Genomic DNA, 13,316 nt, shown 5'->3' on the forward strand with positions numbered 1-13,316 from the left:
GGGAAATCCCATGGCGGAGGAGCCTGAATAACAGCAAGAAACCCCAGGGGCGGGTAGGAGTAGGGGAAGGTGTCCCATACCAGAGCACAGTGACAACTGCATTTCTCTAGAGCCCAGTTGGGTCATTTTTGTGACACCTATAAAAACAGAGGGGGCAAAGCCTTGTACAGACACTTCGGAATTCTGTCCATCAGCATACTCCCTTCCTGATAACTAGTAAATCTGTTCATTTAAAAACTTAACAAAGATCCTTAGAAACTCTATCAAAGCATGCTGGTCTCAAATTGACCTATCGTCACCCTCTGAATGTTACAGGTATCTTTTCTGACACCTGAAATTTAGACTCTTTTTCTCTTCTTTGAAGCAAATGAAAAGAACTTAGGAGTCTCTTTACTCATGATTCTTTATATTCCTTTCTGCCATCTAGTTCTTTCCCCGTGAGCTCATGTTTCAAGACATTATGTCCATTTCAGAAGTTCTCTGTCCTTGCCATGAGAGGCTCACAGCGGCCCAGACCCTCAGAGGTCTGCTTGATGAGCCCTGAAGTCTGTGCCCAGCCGGCCTCCTTCCTGACACGCGGAGCCCTGATTTACTCTTGCTTCGCCTGCTTCCTCACTCACTGCTCCTCTGGGTGTCCTCAGCTGCTGTTCCATCATCTGGAGCTCTAAATACCTGGCCCCCTTGGCTCTTGACTTCTTCCCTCTGTCCTTCCTCGCTAGGTGATTTCACTGGTCCTGTGGTTTGACCTCTCACTAGTCCTCAGCTCCCGAATGCGTACATCCAGCCTGGACCTGCCCTCCAGGGCCTTTTGTCCAGCTGCCTAGACATCTCTGCTTGGACTCTTTTAACAGATACCTCAAACACCACCAAACCAAACTCCTGCCCCCTGGCCCCTACCAAAACCTGACCTTCCTGTGGTCTTAGTCACCTCCATAACTTCTGAGTCCCTTCTTGCATTTGCAAGCATATCTGAGACCTCTTTCTTCCACACAGTATTAGCAGATCCTGTCAGCAAAACCTTCTGAAAGGATCCCTGAACTCGACCACTTCTCCCCCGCTCTGCTGCTGCAGGCCACCAGTGTCCATCTCTCCTGTTTATTGCTGTGGTCTCTTAACTGCTTTTCTCTCATCCTCCCAAATTGTTAGTTGCTTGATTAGTATTGCTCTTCCAAACGCATTCAAGCTCTTCTTCATAAGAGCAGCCAGCAGAGGCCTTTACCACTCAACTCCCATCCCTACTGCTTTCTCACTGAGAGTTAATGCCTAGGTCTCAGCCAGGGTTTGGAAGCCCCGTGTTAACATTGTGTTTTTCTGGGAACCTCTCTGGCCTGCCTCCTGCCCCTCTGACCCCCTTCCCTTGCTCCAGCCACACTGGGCTCTGCTGGCCCTCCCCCCCCGACTTTGTACCTGCCCTTTGCCTGTGCTCACTCCCCAGTGCGCCCCAGTGCTTCGCCCTGTGCCACCTGGGTTCCACCTAGAACACCCCCTTCCACTTAGAAGTGGTTTTATCTTCTCCAAGGTGCTGGCGTTTATTTGCCAATTTGTGATTTCCTGGAGCTTTCTTCATTAGAATTTAAGCACAGATGAGGACAGAAACCTTGTTTGCTGCATCCTCAGTGACTGGAGTGTAGTAGATGTGTGATAATTTTCATGATTTTTTAATTGTGAAATCAGAACAAAGAGTGATTTGTAACTTTTTAGGCCATTTAAGGAGTAGCCAGTACTCCTTTCTTAAAAATTTTTTTCTGCCAATTTTGGGATAAATTTGAGGTGATTTTAACTTTTAAATACGGCTCAGATACTGTCAACCAAGTCAAGACCATGGTACTATTTCCATGTGAACCTGCTGGGTTCCAGGCCAGAGAGACTGCACCCCTCCTCTGTTGGGAGAGGGAGCCACCCCATGTCTTCAGCTCCTGTTTCTCCTGTGAAAATACCTACTTGTGTTAGCTTTTCAAATTCCATCTCCACCTTTAATATGAAAGTGTTCTTCCAGCTCATCGTCTTGTGGGACTGATCATGCCAACAAGAGCAGATCCTGCACGCATGAGGGCAGAGCAGCTGATGACTAGTAGAGGATATGTTTATTTTGAGCTAAAAATTTATATACATAGCCCCCCATCTTTGCTAGCTTTACTAAAACTGCTTTCACAGAATATTCATTGTGAGCTGAAGCCTTTTGCTGTAATGATAACTGTTGTTATCCAGACGAGTGGAGAGTATTGGCGCCTCTGCTAGAATATGGAATATACCCAGACATACGTGCAGTGTGTTCATTCTAGTGAAATTCAGCCATGTCTTCTGATTGACAGAGTGCTTGTTACTCTTTGGTTCCTTAACTTCAAATAAAATAGTTATCAGTTGACTGCAGTATAATTCAGACACCCCGGGTTACGGATTTGCTCCTTTTTTTTAGTCATTAACCTACATTTAATTGAAATTATGTGTAAGTTAGAGTGGATCTCAGTCTGTTCTCCATGAACTGAGTCAGAGTGTACTACTAAAATGATTTATTGGTGAACTTTCTGAATTCTTGGGAGAAATTGGGTTGGTAGGTATAATTTCCTCAAATTAAAATTTTTTATTCTTTAATTTTCCTTAAAAATTTGATATCTGTTCTTTGCCCTAGTAGATGAACAAGTAACTTAGAACAGTAGTTCAGATGCTGGAGTTGCATCAAAATCCCCTGGAGGACTTACTAAAACTCAGATTGCTGGGCCTTGTCCCAGGTTTTCTACTTTTTTCCTCTGACTGGGAGCTTGGTTGGGGCTGAAGGGTTTTCTGGGGAGCTGATTTGCTGTTCTTTTGTCTCTTAATTCTATATAAAGCCACATTTCTCTTTTCTATTTCATATAGTTAGCTTTTGTTATCATTGAGGAGTATTAGGACTTCTAAAAGAGGCTTAAAAACACATTCTTTGATCGTTATCTGTAGGTCATGTGTTATCGGCATACGTGGACATTCTTGAGATGAACTTCCTTCTCACTGTTTTCTCTGGAGTAGGGTCAGGGGTGAGCCCGGAAGCGCTGCGGTGGGTGCTGGGGAGGCCGCTGGTGGGGAGGGGCTGCTGCCTGCGCCAGCCCTGCTCCAGCCGCGGTGCCAGGACAGGCACCTTGAGGAAGAAGAGAACTGGAGGTCAGGTTGTAAGTTACAGTCTAAACAACACGGACGTGCCAGCTCCTGTGAGGTGATTTAGATCACAGTCTCATTTATTTATTCTTTCATCAGTTGAGTGCCTTTGATCTACTTTGTGCTGTGCTAAGGAAAAGAAAAGTAGGTTCTTGTTTTCAGGAGCTGTCAGTCCCTTACAGAGGCAGACTGTTGTGCAGTCCCTAAGTCCTGTCCGGCTCTTTGCGACCCCATGGACTGTAGCATGCTAAGCTTCCCTGTCCTCCACTATCTCCTGGAGTTTGCTCAGATTAATGTCCATTGAGTCGGCGAAGCCATCCAACCATCATCCTCTGTTGGCCCTTTCTCCCTCTGCCCTCAATCTTTCCAGTATCAGAGTCTTTTTCAATGAGTTGGCTCTTCGCATCAGGTGACCTGAGTATTGGAGCTTTAGCTTCAGTTTCAGTCGCTCCAATGAATATTCAGGGTTGATTTCCTTTAGGATTGACTGGTTTGATCTCCTTGCAGTCCAGGGGACTTTCAAGAGTCTTCTCTAGCACCACAATTCGAAAGCATCAATTCTTCAGTGCTCAACCTTCTTTATAGTTCACATTCATGAACTCTTACATTTGTACATGACTAGTGGAAAAGCATACTTTGACTATACAGACCTTTGTCAGCAAAGGTCTGCTTTTTAATATGGCGTGTGTGTTTGTCATAGCTTTTCTTCGCAGGAGCAAGCGTCTTTTAATTTCATGGCTGTGGTCACTGTCCGCAGTGATTTTGGATTCCAAGAAAATAAAATCTGTCATTGCTTCCACGATTCCCCCTTCTCTTTGCCATGAGGTGATAACGACCGGATGCCATGATCTTAGGTTTTTGAATGTTGAGCTTTAAGCCTGTTTTTTCACTCTCCTCTTTCACCCTCATCAAGAGGCTCTTTAATTCCTCTTTGCTTTCTGCCGTTAGAGTGTTATCATCTGTGTGTATCTGAGATATTTGATATCAAATATTGTTGATATTTCTCCTGGCAATCTTGATTCCAACCTGTAATTCATCCAGCCCAGCATTTCACACAGTGTACTCTGCATTGAAGTTAAATAAGCGGGGTGACCACGTATAGCCTTGACATATTCCTCTCCCAGTTTTGAATCCAGTCCATTGTTCCATGTCTGGTTCTAACTTGCTTCTTGACCTGCATACTGGTTTCTCAGGAAATAGGTAAGGTGGTCTGGTATACATCTTTTTAAGAATCTTCCGGTTTGTTGTGATCCATACAGTCAGAGGCTTTAGGATGTCAGTGATGCAGAAGTAGATGTTTTTCTGCAGTTCCCTTGCTTTTTTTATGATCCAGCAGATGTTGGCAATTTGATCTCTGTTTCCTCTGCCTTTTCTAAATCCAGCTTGTATATCTGGAAGTTCTCGGCTCATTTACTGGTAAAGCCTAGCTTGAAGGATTTTGAGCATTACCTTGCTAGCTTGTGAAATGAGCATGATTTTAAGGTAGTTTGAACTTCCTGTGGCATTGCCTTTCTTTGGGATTGGAATGAAAACTGACCTTTTCCAGTTCTGTGGTCACTGCTGAGTTTTCCAAATCTGCTGGCACGTTGAGTACAGCTCTTTAACAGCATCATCTTTTAAGTTTGAAATAACTCAGCTGGAATTCCATCATTTCCACTAGCTTTGGAGGTGGCAGACAGGCCTTCACTATAAGGCGACATAAGGGCTTTCACCCAGTTTTATAGTAGGGTGTCTACCTGGATTTGAGAATGAGGGTCAAGGAAGACTTCCTGGAACATGTAGAAATTAGACAAAAAGACCAGTTGTCTAAGTGTAAATATAAGATACTCTATCATTGCTAGGAGATACCGTTTTATTTAATAAAGTATATTAGTTCAAAAACATTTAGCTTGTAACTGGTGTATCAATATTTTACTTGCCTTTACCTATTTAAGCTGTGGCATTTTTCTGGGTTTAGTGAAGCCTACAGGAACAATCAAAAGATCGGTACAATAAGAGCTGTAGACTAATTGAATTTAAATAGTGAAGGAACTAAGAGAAAATATATCTTTGAGAACAATTTAAAAGTATTCTTGATATGGATCTGCTGATTTTTACCTTCTTACACCTAAGCATGTTGCTCTAACACACATTCTACTTCACTGTGAATTCACACAGAATTCCTGTGATGTCAGAGAGACTGGAGGTCAAGTAAAAATTAATATTTCATATTTGTGTTGGGTATCAGTGATTATCTCCGGCTATACATTTCTGGGAGTTCTTCAGAATAATTTATCGTGTACTTTTCTGTGTGTTTGGGAAAAGTGAGGGGAGATGCCCTGTGCTGCAGTGAGAGCGCCTTGGGCAGCAGTGCTGGGCCCCTCTCCGGACGCTGCTGCTGCAGGCCGGGGGGCTCTGGGTGTGCTGCCTCAGCACCCTCTGCACGCTGAAGAGCTGTACTGAAATCTTAAAACTCCTTTAGCTCTGTTGTTGTCCTTTCCTTGAGCCTTTTTAGTCTGATTTATGTTAAAGCGTAATTTGTAATGAGGTGATGATGTGGACATCCTCTCTCATTTCACTACCAGCAAATGCCATCTAGTATACCTTCTTTTCCAAAGGTTCTTACATATGATAAGCATCACTCGCTGTCCTCGTCATTTTGTCCCCAAATTCAGCCAGTTAAAATTCAGATAGTGAGGGAAACCACTGTACTAGCAAATATAATAATTTCAATTTTTGTTGCCGATGTAGAGAAAGCTAAGGCAGTTATTTCATGATGAGCAGTATTTTGATATTTGAATGTTGGTCTCTTAAATACCCTTAATGCTGATTGCAGACTAACAAAACTCTTGTGGAGAAAGCTTAACTTAGATGCCTTTTCTTCAGCTCCTCAAGAAGAGAAGAAGCAATTTTTCTTGTAATTTATTCACAGAGTTAATACAATTTTCCAAAACTTGTAGTTTGAGCAAGTATTGATATCTAGCTATACCTCGATATCACAGTAATAGGAAGCAAAGATGATTCTTGTTGGTAACTGAGAGATAAATATTTGTTGAACACTTACTAGTTACCAATCTCTATTAGGAGCACAAGCGAGGAGCAAGGCAGAACGAGTCTGGGGGCTCTGTAGGCCTCAGCCTGATGGGAGGAGGGGGAGCCAAGACAGTCTGTGAAGAGTGGAAACACTAATTGTTCAGTTACTTTTAATACTCTGAAAATTGCTCAGGGGTCTGTGTAGCATGGTCTTTTATGTATTTATCTACCCATTTTGTTCTGTTTTTCGTGTTTTGTTTCTGTTAGGAGAGAACGTTGAAATTATTCTCTAAGCTATTTGAAGAAAGTGACTAAATGCACCTGGGTCAGGCTGTCTGTGGGTATGAAGTGGTTGGGAGAATCCAAGAACATGGTGGTGAATGGCAGGAGACATGGAGGCAAGTTGTCTAATGACCATCAGCAGAATCAATCAAAATTGCAGCACGCGGGAAAGGACAGCGTGAAGACTGGCAGAAACGCAGGCGAGAGGAGGTCGAGCAGATGTATGTACACACTTCAGCTGTCGCTCTTTTAACTGTGATGTGGGGCAGGAATTCTTTCCACTTTGTCATTATGTATTCTTAGTTAACAATGTGGTTCTTATACTCTTTCAGACTTGTGTCAACTTTTATTCTCATCCAACATTGTGTACAACTCGTTTAATTCTTAATATAGTGTTTTTATATCCATAACTTTAAATTATTTTCTGTAGAATTTATACCTGAATGGTTGCTTTGTTCTATTAAAAATATTAAAGGACTGCTATTAAATTTCTTTTAAGTTTAAACTGTGTTTTTTTATGTTTGATGTAAATGTAAGTATGTATTTCTTTGAAAACTTGCAGAGTGATATGAATGATAAAGTCAGCCCTCATTTACATGTTACGTGGAACTTAAGGCAGCTTTTAAAATTTTCATCGTTTCTTCTTTTTATTTAGGGTGAATAGTTTATCCTAACAGAGAAGGACTGTTGACAATGAATTACTTTTCTACCTCAGTATCTTTTGGTTGATAATGAGGCTACATATTGAGAGTTCAAGAAATTGTAGATTTGATCCATGTTTCATAGCTCTTCTAAGAGTAGTGAATTGCCCCAGGATAAATGTAAACCTGTGAAGATGAATAGCATTACACTGGATGTTATTGGGCAAGAATGGTGCAAAAAGAGTGTCAATGATGAGGAGATGCATCATCTTAGATAAAAGACTTCAGTGACTTCATCTGACACCAGAACCATAGGATACATGGAGCAAACACTCACAAAGCTGAAGGAAGGAGTAGATGATTCAGCAATAATTTGGAACTTCAGTTCCCCACTTTCAATAATGGATAGAAAAGATAAGCAGAAGATGAAGGAAAGAAGACTCAAATAGTACTCTAAATCAGCTCTTCCTGACAGACTTCTATTGAACACTTCACTTAACAGGAGCAGAACACACATTCTTTTCAAGTGCACATGAAGCATTCAGGATAGACACAGAGACTAAGCCATACTTTAAGCCTCAGTAAATTGAAAGGATTGAAATCATACAATATATGTTCTGACCACAGTGGAGTTAGATGAGAAATGAATAACAGAAATTTGGGAAGTACACAAATATGTGGAAATTAACTCACTCCTAAATAATCAGTGGATTAGAGAAGAAATCAAAAAGGAAATAAGTAAATAGTCTGAGACGATTGAAAATGAAAATACAACATACCAAAAACTTATAGAATGCAGCTAAAGCAGTGCCTGGAGGGATATTATAGTTGTGAACACCTGTATTTAAAAAAGAAGGAAGATTTCAATCAATAATCTAACCTTTTACCTTAAAACACCAGAAAAAGAGCAAAACTAAACCCAAAGCAGGAAGAAGGAAGGAAATAGAGTAGAAATGAACAAAACAGAAAACAGAGAAAATGAGCAAAGTTCAAGAAGTTCATTCTTTGAAAAGATCAACAAGAATTGGCAAACCTTTAAGCAGGATTGATTAAGAAAAAGAGAATACTGGAGAATGAACAGCAGAAGGGACATTATGGTTGTTGTTCAGTTACTAAGTCACGTCCAGCTCTTTGCTAGTCCATGGACGGTGGTACAGCAGCCTTCCCTGTCCTTCACTGTCTCGTGGATTTTGCTCAAACTCATGTCTGTTGAGTCAGTGATGCCATCCAACCATCTCATCCTCTGCCACCCTCTTCTCCTGTCCTCAGCCTTTCCCAGGGTCAGGGTCTTTTCCAGTGAATCAGCTCTTTGCATCAAGTGACCAAAGTAGTGGAGCTTCAGCTTTAGCATCAATCCTTCCAACAAATATTCAGAGTTGATTTCCTTTAGAATTGACTGGTTTGCTCTCCCTACAGTCCAACGGACTCTTCAAGAGTCTTCTCTAACACAACAATTTGAAAGAAACAGTTCTTCTGGAAGCTGTGGGATTGAAGGACATTACTACTGCCTTAGAAAAATATAAAGAATTATAACAGAATACTATGAAAAACTGTATACCAAGAAATTAAATAGATTAAGTGAACAAATTTCTAGAAAGTAATAAATTACTAAAACTGAATTAGAAATTTATACAAAATCTAAATAAACCTATATATATATAGCAAGTAAAGAAGATTGAATCAGTAAATTTAAAACCAAAAACAGAAAACACTACCTACAAAGAAAAGGCCAGTATTATCCTTGTACCAAAACCATCATAAGAAAAGGAGACCTACAGACTAATATCTCTAATAAATATGGATGCAAAAATCCTCAGTAAAATACTAGTCAACCAGATCCAGCAACAGATGAAAAGAATTCTGTGGCATGCCCAAGTGGGATTTATCCCAGGAATGCAAGGTTGGTTTAATGTCTGAGAATCAACTGATGTGATACCATATCCGTAGAATCAAGGACAAAAACTGTACTATCATCCCAATGGATGTAGAAGAAGCGTTTGACAAAATCCAGCGTCCTTTCAGGATAAATGCTCTCAGCAAACTAGGAATAGAAAGGAATTCTTCAACCTGATAATGCTTAATGTCATATATAATGGTGGATGGTTTCTCCTGAGATCAGGAATAAGACAGAAATTTATCTGTTCAGCATTGTACTAGAAGTTCTGACTATAGCAGTTAAGCAAGAAAATGAACTTAAAGGCATCGAAATTGGAAAAGAAGTAAAACAATCTCTATTTGAAGATGACATGATTGTGTATATAGAAAGTCCTAAGGAGTCCACTAAAATATTATAATAAATGAGTCCAGCAAAATTGCAAGATACAAGTATGCAAAAATCAATTGTGTGTCTATACACTTTCAATAAAGAATCAAAAAATAAAAGTAACAGTTTTGTTTACAATGGCATCAGAAAGAAACAGCAATACATTTAACATAAAGTGTAAAACTTATACTCTGACAACTATAAAACATTATTGAAGAAAAATTCAAGAAGATCTAAATAAATGGAAAGACATCCCGTGTGTGCTGTGCTTGGTCTCTCAGTCATGTCCAACTCTTTGTGACCCCATGGACTGCAGCCCACCAGGGTCCTCGTCCATGGGATTTTCCAGGCAAGAATACTGGAGTGGGTTGCCATGCCCTCCTCCAGGGGGTCTTCTCAACCCAGGGATCGAACCCAGGTCTCCTGCACTGCAGGTGGATTCTTTACCAGCTGAGCCACCAGGGAAGCCCAAGAATACTGGAGTGGGTAGTCCCTTCTCCAGGGGATCTTCCCAACCCAGGAATCGAACCAGTCTCCTGCATTGCAGGCAGATTCTTTACCAGTAGAGCTACCAGGGAAGCCCCACAGATTGAATGTAATCTCGATCAAAACCTCAACTGGCTTCTCTGTAGAAATTGACAGGCTGATCCTAGAACACTTAAGAAAATTCAGCGGACCCACAATAGCTAAAACAGTCTTGAAAAAGACTCATACTTGGAAGATTCATACTTTTCAGTTTCAGAGCTTACTACAAAGCTGCAGTAATCAAGACAGTATTATACTAGCAGTGGATAGACATATAGTCATGAAATAGAATTGAGAATCCAGAGAAGGCCCTCATGTTTGTAGTCAATTGATTTTTGACAGAAGTGAGAATGAAATTAAGTGAGGAAGAATAGTCTTTTGAGCGATTGGTTCTGGCCAAACTGTATACCCACATGCAAAAGAATGAAGTTAGACTGAACCTCAGACCATATGTGAAAAATTAACTCAAAATGGACTAAAGACCTAAATTAAATGCTTAAACTGTAAAACCCCCAGAAGAAAACATATGCATGAGTTTTCATGACTTTGGATTAGTCAGTGGTTTCTTGGATATGACACTAAAAGCACAGGGAACAAAAGAAAAAGGATAAGATGAAATTCACCGAAGCTGCAAACTTTAAGGAATACCATCAAGAACGTGGAAAGACAGCTTACAGAATAGGAGAAAATGTTTTCATCTGATAAAGGACTAGTATCCAGAATAAATAACTCTTGTGGGCTTCCCTGATGGCTCAGTGGTAGAGTCCATCCGCCAGTGCAAGAGACACAGTTTGATCCCTGGCCTGGGAAGTCTCCACGTGCCGTGGGGTGGGGCAGCTAAGGTGGTGTGCCACAGTACTGAGCCTGTGCTCAAGAGCCCAGGAACTGCAGCTGTCAAGCCCACGTGTGGCAACTACCGAAGCCCATAGGCTCCGTGAGAAGCCATCGCAGTGAGAAGCCCGTACCCTGCAGCTGGAGAAGAGCTCACACAGCAACAGCGACCCAACACAGCCAAATAAATGTGAAAAGAATTCTTACAAGTAAATAATAAGAGACAATTTAAGTTTTTAAATGGGCAAGGGATCTGAATAGACAGACGTTTCTTCAAAGATACACAAATGGCCAGTACATGAAAAGATATTCAAAATCATTAGTCATCAGGGAAATTCAAATCAAAACCATAGGGTACCCCTTCACAATCAGTAGGACGTCTGAAATCAAAAGGACAAATAGTGACAAGTGCTGGTGATGATGTGGTTGAATTTAGAGTCCTCATGCACTGTTTTTGGGAACATAAAATGGTGCAGCCACTTGGAAAACAGTCTGGCAGTTTCTCAAAAGGTTCAGCATAGAGTTACCACATGACCCAGCAGTTTCCATTCCTGGATATGTACCTAAGAGAGTTGGAAAACATACGTACCCACAAAAACTTTACTTGAATGTTCATGAGAACCTTATTCATCATAGCCCAAAATGGATGCAACCCCCGTGTTTTCATCAGCTGATGAATCAAAAACAAAATGTGGTCTATTCATACAATTAAATATTCTTTGGCCTTAATAAGGAATGAAGTACTGAGCATGGTACAATGTGGATGAACCTTGGAAACATGCTAATTGAAAGAAGTAAGTCACAGAAGACTACATGTCGTATGATTCCATCTATGTGAAATTTTCAGAGCTAGGCAAATCCATAGAAACCGGGTAGATTAGTGGTTGCCGGAGGCTGTGTGGGAGGGGAAAATGGATAGTAACTCCTAGTAGGTATGAAGTTTCTTTTAGGGATGATGAAAATGTTCCAGACTTTATTTCGGTGATGGTTACACAATTCTGTAAATACGTTTAAAACCATATTCTGAATTGTATACTGTAAATGGGTGACTTGTATGTGAATTAAATTTTAATAAAGCTGTTGTAGGAAATATAACAACTTTGATAGTTGTACACATACCTACATGCAAAAGTTTGACTTGAAAACAAATACCCTTTGCCAGGGACTTACATGTAAGTGTTTATTTATTTATTGGAAGAGTGGATGAAATGGTTAGACCTCTCACTTTGTCTCTCATTCTTCCACCTTTTAATTTTGAGAGGCTTAAAGTTACACTGCTGGTATCCTCTGTAATTACATGTGCTGTCTTCATGAAGACTCAGTGACATGTACATCAAACTTAAATCAGCACTGATGAAGCTTCATCTGTACAAATTTAGTCTTCCTTTCCTCTCTTTACATTGTTTTTCTTACACAGTTAAACCCGTTTACTTTAGGTACCTTTTTCAGTCACTTCCCTATTTTTATCCATTCCTTCAAAACCTGTTTCAAACAGGTTAGAAACAGGCCTCTTAGTCTCTCTCTACCTCTTTCCCCTCTTCTGCTACCTAGCTCCATAACCATAGGCAAGTTTCTTAACCTCTGGGCCTCAATTTCCTGCATATTGGGGATGATAATCATACATCTGCTCAAAAGCAGGAAGCTGAAGGTGTAACACCTTGATGTTCCTTTTTAGCTCCTTTGAGATCTACCCTTCTGGCACTTACTGCAGAGGGGTCTTGCGTTCCTCTTGTTTCCTTCTCACCCCAGCCCTGTCTGTAGTGGCCCTTGATGCTGTCTTGCTACCGTCTCCTGTGTCTCAACTCTTCCTTGGATGGGCAAGTGAGGCATTTGAGCCAGAGTGTCACAGCTATCTAGACCCTGTTCTTGGGAAACTTGGTAATATTATCTAACAAAAATGCTCTCAGTAATTGAGTTAATTTACTGCATTTGGTTTTTCTGTTTTTGCAAAGGGTACTCAGTTTTTAATTGGTAACATTGATTGAAGTAGCAGTTTTAATTCTTAATTACTAACTTGAATGGGCAGTGAGGTTAAAGGTTTTTAAGGTAGATTTAAGTAGTATTCAGTGCGAGTTACTTTTTCTCTTTTCTTCTCACAGGTAATGGGAATCCAGGCTTCGAAGGACAGAGTCGATATGTACCATCTTCTGGAATGTCTGCCAAGGAACTCTGTGAAAATGATGACCTCGCAACCAGTTTGGTTCTTGATCCCTATTTAGGTTTTCAAACACACAAAATGAATACTAGGTAATTTTAAGTCTTTATCCTGAGTGGAACAGATGATGTCGTTGAACTTGAGAAAATGGATGGTTAATTTTAAGTCAAAATTTAAAGTGACGTTAAAGGAAAGTTTTTGTTGCAGAAGAATTTTCTAAGTGTGAGCCAAGAAAAGCAACAAAAGCTTCCAAAAGCTGTGTATTTTAATTCTGTGTTCTTATTTTATCTTGAGATGGTTCTATTAAAATATAAAGTTGGAGGCATATCTTTATATTCTGTTTTAGATGTTGATGAGAATTATCTTAGCTGAAAGAAATAGCTTATATGCATCCTGTACAATCTTGAAAATGTGGATGATTTTTTTCCTACGTAAATTAGGTTGTATCAGTTTTTTTCATGATTTTATTACAAACTTT

General features: G+C 40.4%; 1 protein-coding gene across 4 annotated transcripts in view; it reads left to right on the forward strand.

The window, feature by feature from the left end:
* KMT5B (lysine methyltransferase 5B) overlaps window positions 1-13,316 on the forward strand; it is a 53,104-nt gene that overhangs the window by 12,926 nt on the left and 26,862 nt on the right. For 3 of the 4 annotated variants that reach the window (XM_043924732.1, XM_043924731.1, XM_043924734.1), the window contains 2 exons: window positions 6,409-6,644; window positions 12,783-12,930. In XM_043924732.1, the coding sequence (XP_043780667.1) occupies window positions 6,485-6,644; window positions 12,783-12,930 (308 nt within the window). In that variant the 5' untranslated portion in view covers window positions 6,409-6,484. Of the gene's footprint in view, window positions 1-6,408; window positions 6,645-12,782; window positions 12,931-13,316 lie in introns of those variants that run through there. The other variant, XM_043924735.1, reaches the window with a different exon arrangement.

The sequence above is a fragment of the Cervus elaphus genome, chromosome 2 (assembly GCF_910594005.1).
Source record: "Cervus elaphus chromosome 2, mCerEla1.1, whole genome shotgun sequence".
Classification (NCBI taxonomy): domain Eukaryota; kingdom Metazoa; phylum Chordata; class Mammalia; order Artiodactyla; family Cervidae; genus Cervus; species Cervus elaphus.